Source organism: Vombatus ursinus, unplaced genomic scaffold (genome assembly GCF_900497805.2).
Source record: "Vombatus ursinus unplaced genomic scaffold, bare-nosed wombat genome assembly UNPS02014807.1, whole genome shotgun sequence".
NCBI classification, from domain to species: Eukaryota; Metazoa; Chordata; class Mammalia; order Diprotodontia; family Vombatidae; genus Vombatus; species Vombatus ursinus.
In genome coordinates this window covers 43,710,357-43,723,886 of record NW_020954585.1, presented here as the reverse complement: position 1 = coordinate 43,723,886, position 13,530 = coordinate 43,710,357, and the positions used below count along the sequence as shown (strand labels likewise).

Genomic DNA, 13,530 nt, shown 5'->3' with positions numbered 1-13,530 from the left:
CAATCTTGATTTTTTTTTTCCTTGGGCCTGATTATGGGGCCCGATATGAGATACCTGAAGGTTTACTTAAATGTTTTGAACTGCAGGGAATAAGATATTTTTTTTTGCCAGCCCCCTCTATTAACTCATTCCCCACGAAAATGGTTATTTTTGAAGTATCATGTTATGTTTCAAACCAGCCTTTTTATGAGTTACTTGTTTTCAACCTTTGTATGCATAGATCTTTGGGCTAACATTACAGAAGTAATTAATAGTGACTCGAGTTACCCAAATTTGATATTAGATTGTGGCTGTCATAAACTTTTTTTTGGGGGGGGGGGGAGTCATAATTTTGTATATTAAAAAGGAAATTTCTGTAATGAAAGCATATAACTTGGTCCTTTAAACATTTGCACTAGAAATTGAACTAAAAGGAAATAATAGCTTATGCAGTGTTTAATTTCTTACTATGAATATGAAGCATATGTCTGGAGGTGGATAAAGTTATCACTTTGTGAAAATGTGTCAATTTGTAAAGTGCTTTGGGGTCCTTTTAAATGGAAGGGTTATTATTTTTTAATTACCATTTCCAGCATTTAATGAGAATGGTGGTGAAAACTTAACCGTGGTATTATTGCCTGTAACCATCAAAAACATATTCTAAAATCAGTTTCTCAGAAGTGCATTTTGAAAATGGAAGTATTGCAAGAAATGAGGAAACCATTGTTAGCACATCCCTGAGTTAGTTGTGGAAATAAACGTGATATTCCTACATTTATTTAGAAGATGGTCATCTACACCTTATTGTCCTAACTGACAATAGGATAAAAGTCTGCCAGCTTAACACCACGGTCACTTTGCTATCCCCAAAACATTACTAAGGCATGTAGTATTTTTGTTTAGTGTAGATTGAAATATTTTTCCAATATTCTTCTGACTCTTTTCATTAAGTTTCTGCTTGTGAAGCTTCTTCTCCCTCAAGTTGTAAGTGTATTCTATACAGTCACTTCTGCTATAATTTAACTTAATTTGTTTCCATTACCAAAAACTTTATTCGTAACACATTAAAAAGAGATAGGAATCTAATAAAAATAGCACAGTTTGATGCACATTATATGGTTCACAAATACATAACTATAATAAGCAGTGGCCCCCAGAGACCATGGCAGGCAGGGGCTTTGGGGGGGACACACTTTACTATAGTAGAGCCCTTAAGTTTGCTTGTGAATATGGGCCTCACAACAGTTGTAGTTTGTTAATTACGAAGTAAAGAATTCTCTACATTCTCACTGGTTTCTCAAAGAAGTTGTGTAGAAGCAAAATTGAAATTTGCATGATGATCAAAATGGAACAGATTTGTATTTTTTAAAGCACATGCTATAGAAGAACTTAATGTATTGTAAAAACTTGTTAGAATTTTCTTCTAGTATTAAAATAACTGGGCAAATGCTGCCTATGATCCAAATTAGCCTTTATAACCTAGTAGGCAGGCAAACAGTCAACAGGCATTAATAAGCCGTTGCTATGTGCCAGGCACTGTAAATTTGATGCTTGTACTTATATGTATCTGTCATTCTCAAATCTGTGCTCAGTGTAGAGAAACTGAAAGTGCGTATTTGGTACCATTCTGGTTGGGGTGGGGGGCAGGGAAGGCCTAGCATGCCAATTAGCATAATGGATAGACACTTGGCCTTGGAGCCAAGAAGATCTGAGTTCCATTTCCCACCTTTGACATATACATACTGACTGTGTAACCCTGGGCATGTCACTTAATTTCTCAGTACTCTAGGCAATTTCCTTAAGACTGTAAATGACAAACCTGCATTGATACAGGAAATTTCCTTATCTGAGATTTCCCTATATCAGTGAAATCACAAGTTCAGTCAGTCCCTGTCCCTATTTACAGTTGTCTAAAGGATCTTAGAATTGTTGACTGGTTTGGAGTAATAGCCTCTTCACCTGGTTGAAACTGACGTGAAATCATTAAGACTATTTTTATTGAGCCATATAAATTCCTGCTCTTAACTGAAATGTCCCAGCCTGGGCAAATTGGCTCTTCCCTGGGGAATAATACTTAACCCTTCCATTCTTTGTTTTTTTCCACTTAATAGTATTTTATTTTTTTCCAATTACATGTAAAGATAGTTTTCAACAACTTTTATAAGATTTTTGAGTTCCACATTTTTCTTCCCCTCCCTTTCTCCCCTCTCCCCTCTTTAAGACAGCAAGCAATCTGATATAGGCTATACATGTACAGTCATATTAAACGTATTTCCACATTAGTCATGTTGTGAAAGAAGAATCAGAACAAAAGGGAAAAACCACGAGAAAGAAAAAAAGAGAGGGAGCAAATAGTATGCTTCGATCTGCATTCAGACTCCATAGTTCTTTCTCTGGATATAGATAGCATTTTTCATAATGAGTCTTTTAGAATTGTCTTAGATCATTGTATTGCTGAAGAGAGCTAAGTCTATCAAAGTTGGTCATCACACATGTTGTTATTACTGTGTACAATGTTCTCCTGGTTCTGCTCACTTCAATCAGCATCAGTTTATGTGAGTCCCAGTTTTTCTGAAATCTGCCTGCTCGTCATTTCTCATAGCACAATAGCATTCCATTACATTCATATGCCACAACTTGTTTAGCCATTCCCCAATTGATGGGCATCCCCTTAACTTCCAACTCTTTACCACCACACAAATTGCTGCTGTAAATATTTTTGCACATGTAGGTCCTTTTCCCTTTTTTATGATCTCTTTGGGATACAGAACTAGTAGTGGTATTTCTGGATCAAAGAGTATGCACAGTTTTCTAGCCCTTTGGGCATAGTTCCAAATTGCTCTCCAGAATCGTTGGATCAGTTCACAACTCCACTGACAATGTGTTAGTGTTCCATTTTTGAAAAAGGACTTTGAAGGCTCTTCCCAACAAGATGGCTGCATCTTCCAAATTTCTTAGCACTTGTGTTAAGAAAAAGGAAATCCTAGAGGTGTAAGAAGCAGCGAATTAAAAACTGGACTTTGTGCTTCCTCATGAAATGAAAATAAACCATTTTAACCATTTGCTTTTTCTCCTTATTAAAGCAGAAAATATTCTATAAATGTCTTTCTGAAAATGTTTGTGTTGCCAACTTTATTTCCTGATAGGTATCTGTTCATCACAGGTTTGCAGCTCTTAGCTATGGGAATGCATTTTATGCATTTGCATTGATGGAAAAAAGGTTATGTAGATCCCCAAACAAGAACTGTTGATTCTTTAGTCCCTTTGAACTCAAAACCAATTTGTTTTACTTCTGTTAAGGTGACGATAATGGGAAGAAGGCCAACAATCCCAACCACTGTAACTGCATCATCGACCAAATCTTTACAGGCGGACTGCAGTCAGACGTCACCTGTCAAGTCTGCCAGTAAGTATGGTGCTCTTAGTTACTCACTAGGCCTGAAGGCAGCTCATCTTCCTGGTGATCCTGCAGCATCAAAAAGCATTCCAGTCAGAGCCAGACTGGAGCAAAAGTATTTAATTCTTTGTCATTCAAATGAGAATGATTTCAGGGTCATAGTTGTTTATTGATTAACCTTGTATTTTCCTGCCATAAAAGTACAGCACATTGAGGACCTCTTAAAAAGATTAGTATTGGAGATTGAAGCTTTAAGACACTACCTAAATTTTGCTTATCTTAGTCATTTATAAACAGAAGGCTAAATGGCTCCAAGCATGAAACATCTGCAGCAGCTACCAGATTGGAAACAGTGGAAGCTTTATTTAAACAGCTACATGTTTGAGAATTTTTTTTTTTAGTTTTGTAAAGCAAACTAATGGAAAAGGTGCAAAAAAACTTTTAATTTTGATCTAGTAAATATTAGTAATAATAGCAGTAATTTTTGTAATTAATAAATATTTATTTATAAACTCACAGTACATGTCTTCAATAGTTAATATAAAGTTACCAACATACACCTTTGTTAAACATCCCTAGTTCATTTTTATATACAAATTAGTTTATAGACAATTACTTATTTACATATTTATACCTAATTATAGAATACATTTGAAGCATGAACAGGATATGGAGTGTATCTAGATAAATAGATTTTGTTTCAAAGAAGTTAAATGTTTTGCTTAAAATATTTCTGCCAATAGACAGAGCTGGGACTTGAACCCACAATTATGCTAGATATATAGTAAATCCTACTGAGGGCTCAATGAGTATTTATTGGGTAGAATAACAGTCTTCAGGAAAAATCTCATCCATACCTTAGTTTTGGTTCCAAAAATGGATGTGTAAGCAGCAAAAGTTCCAAGAAGCTATTGGTGAACCAGAAAAAAAAAAACAAAAAACAAAAACAAACTCTTATTAATGGCCTGGCAAGGCCAGGTGTGCCATGCATGGACACATCTTACCGAAGGGAGAGCAAAGTTTTTTATGCCTAGTTTCCCCAAGTGAGTCTCTGCCCCTAATTACATCTCCCACTCCCCACTTTTCCTTGTTAACAGCCTGTAGCTGTCAGTACCCCAGCAGCTACTCATCAAGGGGTTTTAGGGACTTATCCACACCTTGATGAATGATATGCAGAAGCAGCCTTCCCGACCACATTTTCTACAGATTTGTGTTGACTTCACTATTATCCAGTGGGAATGCTTTCTCGTCATACATATCAAGAATACCATACAGAGCAGAGCAGGCCAGACCTCTATTCTGTTGGAACTGTAACCCTTAGAAAGGTTCAGGAGTAGAACTTCACTCAGACGTGGACATTTCATGAACTAATAATGATCATTGGAATTGCATTCTCCTCCCCTTTTAGGGGGGAGAGAGAAAACTGGGGTTGTAGAGACTCAGAAAAAGAAGAGTGAAGGAAACGACATCTGAAGAACTTGTCTGAGACGTAAAATAAAATGGTTCCAGCAACATAATCTAGAAAAATCTCTACCTTACAGATAAAGTGACATAATGTCGTAGATAGAGTGGAGTAGTTATCTGAGTGTAAATATCTCCATTTTGAATACTTGAAAGCAGAGATGTGTCCCCGGGAAAGAAAAGAACGTTTTCTTTCCTGCTCACTAACTCCTTCTATACACTGACTGTCCATTCCCTACTCTTCCCCACATTCCAGAGGTGAATACTTGAGACCCAAAAATGATACTCGCTTTAAATCGGTGGGATATGGCAGGTATATTCTGCTGGTAGCCTCTGTGTGACTGACCTCAGATCCTCAGACATGATGAGATAGGGACAGGCTCTTTCAGGATCCAGGCTCACGTCCACTTTGAAGTTATTCAGTATTTCCCATATCCCAGTGATTGGGGTCTCGAGTCATCCTCACAAGTGACAGCAGGCTTTGGGTGATGACACAACAGTGATCCTCTAACCACCCACAGAAGCTGGAGGTCTAGTTGCTGGCAATTTTGTTCAGTGTCTGTGATCTCCTCCTGTAAGCTCTGAGGGTATTGGTGGAGGCTGGCAGGCTCACTCTTCCAAGTTTTCTCTGTCTTCCTCATCTGTTCTCTGAAGATATAGCTCCTCCTCCTTTAGGAACTTGTATAATCTTCTGTATCGAGCTGTAACACTCTCTCCAAGCTTGTCCCTGTTCATTCCAAGTCTTCACATTGTTTCTGTCTTCAGCCAGCAGGTTCTGAATTGCTTCCGCTTTTTTCCAGAGAAGTGCCACATTTTCCTGCAGCTTGTCCCTGGAATCCTTTGCAGCCACTTCTGTGGGGCGTACGGAGTGCCTGCGGTGCTCCTGCGTGTGGACACAAGATACACAGAGGAAGGATTGGTCTTCTTCACAGAAGATCTTCTTTTCCTTTTAGTGCCCCTCACAGTGAAGCTTTCCTCCTTAAGTTTCAGTAAATAGGGTCTCAGGTTCCTGGCTGCCCTGATACGCTTCTCCAGATGATGCTTGGTGCCTGAGTCTCTTATCTAGAAGTCTCTTCTGCACTCAGAACAAGGACAGGACAGGCCAACTTCTCACCAGCTCTAGAGGAGGCACAAATGGCCAAAGCCATGGCCACAGCCTGTGGTCCAGTGGGTGGCTGAAGTACAGGCCCTGCATACGTGGCAGGGCAGCTCTTCCTCAAGATGTTCAGCTGATCCTGCCCTAGCCACGTGCTTTGGTTTGTGCTTTTGCCTCTGACTTCTGCTGCTTTGGTTCTAGAGCTTACAGGAGTGGGTATACCTGAAGCATAAATTGAACTTGGCCCTCTCTCCGTTTTTGTGTTCCTGACAGTTCTTAAGTCACTAATCCAGGCACTGTCTCTCTCTACTTCCTCAGATCTATGTGGGTTCCTTTCTGTTCTGAAGCTCCAGAAGTGATTTCCCAAGTCTGAGTCTCCAACCCTTCATCTCATTAGTCTGTCCCTTTTGTACATCTCTAAGCCCTTTCTGTTTCACATCCAGAAGGTGCTAACTTGCCTGGTTCACACCTTGGTGCTTTTGGGGTTCTACATTTGACTGGGTTCCAGAGCTGAATTCACCGCAGGGGTGCAATTATCTAGCCAAAAGTTTCTCAATTGATTGAATTCGCTTAAACAAACACAAATACCTATTCCTTGTAAGGTACACTGGGGCTGGATCAAGCAATAACAGTAATAAATATAATAGTAACAGCTAGCATTTATAGAGTGCTTTGGAGGTTTGCAAAGCCCTTTTCAAATATTAACTCATTTGATCCTTACACCAACCCTGGGAGGTAGGTTTTACAGATGAGGCAACTGAGGCACAGAAAGTTTTAAGTGGTTTGCCCAGGGTTGCACAGCTAGTGGATGTCTGAGGCTAGATTTAAACTCAGGTCTTCCTCACTCCAAGTCCACCCCTCTATACACTGCACCACCTAGCTGAGGCTACAGGTAAAGACAGGGGAGGATTCTTAGACTGTTAGGGAAAAGATGTATTGTTGCCCTTGGAATCTCTTTAAGTTTCTAGCACAGTTGCATTGCACATTGTAGGTGTTTAGTACCTGGTAGTTTGGGTTTTTAATCTGTTAAAGTTCTCTTCTTGCTGAATAGATTGAATGATGAGGCTTGCCTGTGATCTCAGTGGATATAGATGATAATGATAATAGTAGCTAACATTTATATAGTGGTTACTATATGCTAGGCACTGTACTAAGCGTCTTACAATTATTATCTTATTTGATCCCCACAACAAATTGGGGGAGGGGGGGCCGCGGGGTAGTTGCCATTATCATCCCTAATTTACAAATGAGAAAACTGAAGCAAAGAGCAGTTAAGTGATTGCCTAGTATCTGAGAGCAGATTGTAACTCAGAAATTGAGGCCTGTCTCAGATTGGGTGCTTTGAGAGAAGAACCTATGGACCAAGAAGGAGAGTCCAAAGAAAAGTCAGAGCTTAAGCGAATTAACTAACTGGAAGGACCCTGCGCTTTGTTCTAAACATCTTGAGATAGATCACCTCCTGCTCCAGACTTAAGAGGTCTCATGAGCCAAGTTCTTTTGGTTGAAGATAACTTCTTTGAAAATCTGCATATCTTGGTCTTCAGCATCCAGTTGAAGAACTGTAGCCAGTTTACCTGGGACTTGGTCCTTCCCTCTGGCTCTTTGTTCCTTTTCCCATTAATCCAGCATTTGGGGATAAGTGCGCCTCCTTTTTGTCTGCCTGCCTGCTTTGCTTTGGGAAATGGGATTTCCATCCTAGTCATCTCTCAGAACTTTACAAACCAAAATTCCCTGGCCTGGCCACTATTTCCCCTTGGGTATCTGGCCTAGAACCTGACATGCTGATTGGTCATTGCCTCAGTCCTCTATTAGATAATAGTCTGGCTTCATCTTATTCCCTGCCTTCTCGTCCTCTCCTGCAGCATCTCCCCTCCCCAAGAGAGCATCTCATTCCCACCTTCTAAGTAATCAGTCTTTCCTTCTAATAGACCAATAAGGGTCTTTGGCATCACCGTGGGAACTAGAGAATTCATGTTGTTATGGCTTTATTTGGTAATTTCCACATTTAGCTATGTTCTTTCTGAAACTAGATTCAATACTTTTCTATTTTCCTCAAATTTTTTTGTGATACTAGAGCATGACTACCTAAGTAAAGTAGGCAGGACCAAAAGACATCACTTAGTGGACTGAGCCATAAGAGGAGTTGACAAGATGGTGGATTTTCAGAGTAAAGTACACAGAATTCATTTTTATTTGAAATACGAGAAGGCCTGGAATTTGGTCGTTCTGGTTGCTTTATGCCAGACTCTGTAGTGATGGAAGACTGAGAATAGGAAGACTTTAGGACCTAGATTCTGTGAATAAGATACTTAGGCTTAGAATATCTTATACAATGAGGGAAATATACTATATTAATTTTAAGAAAATTATTTTATCTTTTTTAAATGGAATGGAATCTAGCAAGTCCTTAAGAATTACCTTGCTGGGGGCAGCTAGGTGGTACAGTGGATAGAGCGTTGGAGTCAGGAGGACCTGAGTTCAAATCCAGTCTCAGACCCATAACATTTACTAGCTGTGTGACCCTGGGCAAGTCACTTAACCCCCATTACCTAACCAAAAAAAAAATTACCTTGCTGTGGTATTAAAGGATTTTTAAATTAGCAGAGTCAAATGTGGAGAGAATTTCAGCATATCCTCACTCTTTCACCCAAGATTCCCCTGTTGAGTTTACTTTCTCCTTCTTAACTCTTTGATCTGTGTGTCTAGAAGAGTATGTTTAATGTGTTACATTAAAATACATATATAGGGAAATTTTGTCAGGTTTTAAAATGCAGAGCAAAAAATTCATGATACCTCATACAGGTCTATGTATTAGTAAGTCTTCATTGTTTACTTGGTAATGATACAATCCCCATGGGGCTTGAACAGTTGAAACATACTCAGTGTTCAGGTTAGATTTTGATCACAAGTAGAAACAGAGTTCCAGCAGTTTATGATTTGACCTGGAATCCTTTCACTCACCATTCACCCCACCGTGAATGTGGAGGTGGCACCATTACTAAATACATAGAATGCCGGCATTCCCACGGGTATGTCTTCGCACAGCTTTTAAAGCAGAGCAGGGTACTCTTCCCTTAGCAGGAAGCAGTCGTCACTTCAGCTCTACTCTACTAAATTTAGAAGATAAATAATTCTTTAAAGTTTAGAGCTTAAAATACGTGTTGAGTATATGAAAAATGGTGGGGACTTCATTCTATTCCTATTGATAAAGATGACGTTGCTTTGGTTTGTGAGATTTTTCCCAGTGGTGGTATTCCTGGTAGAAGTGTGTAACTGAAGGAGCAGGACAGGAAAGTTCATAGATGTCAGTAGTCAAGGACAACATGAGAACTCTGTACACAAGGAAGATGATCTATTTCAAGTGAAGTTTCGGTTCCCATCTGAGAATGACCTGAAGAGAAAGTTAAAATACTATGAAAAGAGCCTGTCCTGCAGGCTTACTTGACTGCTGTGAATTACAGGCGTATTAACTTTAATTAGCCACAGACTCACAGAATCAGAATTGGAAGGTGTCCTCAGAGTCCCTCCAGCCCACCTTCCACCAGAACAGAATGCCTTTCTTCAGCAGGTGATGGCTGGTCCAGTCTTCACTTGAAGATTCCGTCGATGGGGAAACTTACTGACTTCAGAGGGCAATTTATTTCTTTTCTGAACAGCTCTAATTGTTAAGTGGTTTTTCCTCATCAAGCTGAAATCCGCCTTTATTCAACTTCATATTGCTCCTAGGTCTGCCTTCCAGTACCTCTTAACAACATTACTGGAAAAGACCGCTCTAACCTCTTCTATTGAGCATTAAAGTAAAGTACCCTAAGGTTACCTTAGAGAACCTCTAGTCCAGCCTCCTCATTTTACACTCGAGGAAATTGATGCCTAGAAAGGCTCATTGACTTACCCAAGGTCACAAAGAAAGTGACAAAGATGATATTTGAACCCAGATTCTCTTGACACTAAATCCATGCCATATTACTTTATGTTTTAACTTTGTTGCAGGACATCTCGAGTATGACAATTTATTAATATCAAGGTTCTTGGTACCATTAATTTTGGCCATTAGTCATCCTAAAATCTAAGACCAAAGAATAACTAGGAAGCAACATAGCCCTATCCTCCTCAGGCCCAGCAGAAGCTCCTTGATAAGACATAGTCAGTGGGTCCCTTTTAGGGACAGAGGCCCACAGGCATGATGAAAGAAGCAAAACATTAGACTCTGGGCCCCAGTCTAGACTCGGAGACTCTCCTCATTGTCCCTTAGGGTAGAACATTAAACTTTCATGTGTTTTGTCATCTCTTATGCACCACTTTTTAGTGGCATGGGTATTTGATCACATAACTTCCAGTTAAAGATCTCAAAACCCACCTTAAGGGGAAATATTAGTGAAAAATTAATGTACTTTAACGTTCCATTAAACTCTCTATTGTTGATGACCTTACATATGTATTGTTTTTAGAGTAACAGAATGATATGTAGTGGATAGAATACTAAACTTGGAATTGGAAAGACAGATCCAGGTTCAAATCCTGCCTATGTATATAAATACTATATATAAATAGTAACTATTAGTAGTTACTATGTGACCATGAACAAATCACTTGAACCTCTCTCAGCCTTAATTTCATCTGTAAACTGTGAATAAATTATCCATAGTGCCTACCTCACTATGGTTATCATGAGGTTCAAATGAAAAGTGCTTTGAAGACTTTGAAACACCATATAAATGTCAAGTTAATTAGTTTTATCATGTCTGTGAAGAGCACTGAACTAGAATTCAGGAAACCTGGGTTCTAGTCCCAACTCTACCATTAATGATCCATGTGACCTTGAGTGAGTCACTCAATGTCTTTGGGCCTCTGATTCTGTAGTATTTAGCATAAAATAGCATTTCCTGTTGCCTGCTGAAAATTCCGTTTTCTCTTCAATAGAAATACTTTATTCCAGGTGACCTTAATGTCTTGCTGAGGGTCGTTGTTTTACCAGTTACTTGTGCAGGCATGTAATTATACAAACAGGTGTCTGCCTATGTCAGCCTCAACCATAACCAGAGCCCACATTTTGGAACAACTCCCCAGTTGGTCCTAAACCACTGAATTCCATTACCAGTAGACTGTACAAGATTTATATCCTGTGTTCAATACCTGCAATAAATTTCTCAGATCTCTGACTTTCCTTTTTACGAATTTTAAAATAAGCCTCTAGTGGAAATGGGCTACATAAATATAGTATTGAGCCCAGCTGTCTAGTCCTAGATACTTTGTGTAATAAGGGCACCCTCTAGAGGTGAAGCATAACTATATTGGGTTTCGTAAGTCCTAGAGGAAAGTATTAAATTTCCTCGTGTTCTGTCATCTTCTCTCGTGTTCTCCTTGTAGTGGCGTTTCTACAACGATAGACCCATTCTGGGACATCAGTTTAGACCTGCCTGGTTCTTCAACTCCATTCTGGCCACTTAGTCCAGGGAGTGATGGCAGCGTGGTAAATGGGGAAAGTCATGTATCCGGAACCACCACACTCACAGACTGCTTGCGAAGGTAAGAAACTGGGTCTGTGCTTTAGAAACACCCCCTTAAAACGAGTTTTCTTTTTCTCTGTCAAAAACATGGGGTTGGTTAAAGAAAGACTTACTTGTGTTGTTCTCTTTCCCTGGCCAGTACAGGCCCAAGAGGAAAGGAATGCAGGAACATTTGCCCACAGGGACTGAACTTGATTGTCAGTAGCTGGCTGTGCAGATTTGGTGGCTCTCTTCCAAAGGAAGGGGACAGAATTCTCTGTATACCCCAGCAGTGCCGCATTGCTTTGTCACCTAAGCCACTGCCCTCATTGACTTTTAAGCAGCCTTCCCTTGCCACCTCCAAAGAGAACTAGAGACTAAATCAGGCTTCACAAATTACAATCTTGTCACTCAGCTTTGACCCATTAAGGGCACTCCACTACCACCTCTCCTCTACCTTAGTATTGTTTTGCAGATAAGTGGGAAATGTCTGATCTTTTCTAGGACTTGTAGTTTATGGTTTCACAGTGAGATTCACTTTAAAATGTAGAATTGGCAATGAGGCAAATGGACAAACTGAAATTACAGTAAGGGTTTAAAAGATTTATTCCATTCATAACTAATTTTATGATATATTAAATGCTGCATCTCAGCAGTCACTGCATATGTGTCATATCATCTATAAGCCAAGTCAGCAAGCATTTATTAAGTGCCCACTATGTGCCAGGCACTGTACTGGGTTCTGTGTATAAAAATAAAGACAGAAAAACACTTCCTGCTCTCAGGGAGCTCATGGTGTAATGGCAGAGACAATTGGCAAGCAACTATATACAAAAAAAGATATATGCAAGATAAAATGGAGATGATCTTAGAGAGAAGACACTAGCTTTAAGAGGGATCAGGAAAGGCTTTTTGCAGAAGGTGAGATTTTAGCTGGTTCCTGAAGGAAACCAAGAGAGGGAGATGAGAAAGGAGAGAATTCCAGGCATGGGGGACAGACAGCCAATCAAAATGCCCAGAGTAGGGAGATGGACTGTCTTGTACCTGGAACAGGAAGGCCAGTGTCATTGAATCCCGGCACAGTATTTGGGGGTAGGACAGGTATAAGAGGACTGGGAAAGTAGGAGTGGGCCAGATTATGAAAGGATTTAGAAGCCAAGCAGAAGATTTTATATGATCATGAAAGTGATAGGGAGCCATTGGAGTTTATTGGATAGTGGCTTGACATGGTTACACTTGCACTGAATTGAGGAAAAACCAAAAAAAAAAAAAAAAAAAGACACCCAAAAAAACAAATTTCTGTTTTAGTTGATTTAGGTTAGATTCTTTTAGTAGAGATTTTTCTCCCTGTTTATAGGTATAATAGCTATCTATTCCAATGTATGCATATATGTGAAGTGCATTTTATAATAAAGCCTTTATTTTTCATCCTGCTTCATTGTCAGTAGAGCCATTAATTTACTTTTGAAACAAAAATGCATCAATCTCAAATTGTTAAAGCTACATATAAAATATGTATAAAAAACAAATATATTATTTTAATGGAGAAAATCTAGATCTTTGACCTAATGCTCAGTCCCATGGGATATGAAAAACATATTAATTTATTTAAGTCATGATAAAGTAATCAAAGAGCTTCATTATCTTTAACAAAGTATTATCTAATGGTACATGGGTGCTGTCCTAAGTACTATGCAAAGAAAGCTAAATTACAATAGGAGACACCTGATTTAAGATAAGACATTCATTATATATTTAGGGTACTGAGCAAAACTTCATACAGTTATGTTTATGTTTTGGAGGTGGAGAAGAGAGGGAAAGAATTGAGAGGAATTGAAGGGGAGACTGACAGACCATAAAATGAGGCCACATGAGTGAGAAACTGTCTCTCAAGTGAAAATCAGTAGGAAGGGTTTCATTGATTTAGTGAAGAATGGTGTGAATGTGCATTTAGGTTCCAGAGAAATCATGGAGTACATTACTATATGAGATGCCCTTAAAAAGTAAAAGGGAGCTTTTCAAGTCACTTCAGACCTATCAGAGAAACTAATGGAGAATATTAAGAAAGAGTTCTGTGCCCTGATGTAACCATAGTGTTTCTGGACCTGCTC

General features: G+C 39.2%; 1 protein-coding gene across 3 annotated transcripts in view; it reads left to right on the top strand.

The window, feature by feature from the left end:
• USP22 (ubiquitin specific peptidase 22) overlaps window positions 1-13,530 on the top strand; it is a 259,738-nt gene that overhangs the window by 234,155 nt on the left and 12,053 nt on the right. For all 3 annotated transcript variants that reach the window (XM_027874837.1, XM_027874838.1, XM_027874839.1), the window contains 2 exons: window positions 3,280-3,385; window positions 11,301-11,459. In XM_027874837.1, the coding sequence (XP_027730638.1) occupies window positions 3,280-3,385; window positions 11,301-11,459 (265 nt within the window). The remainder of the gene's footprint in view (window positions 1-3,279; window positions 3,386-11,300; window positions 11,460-13,530) is intronic.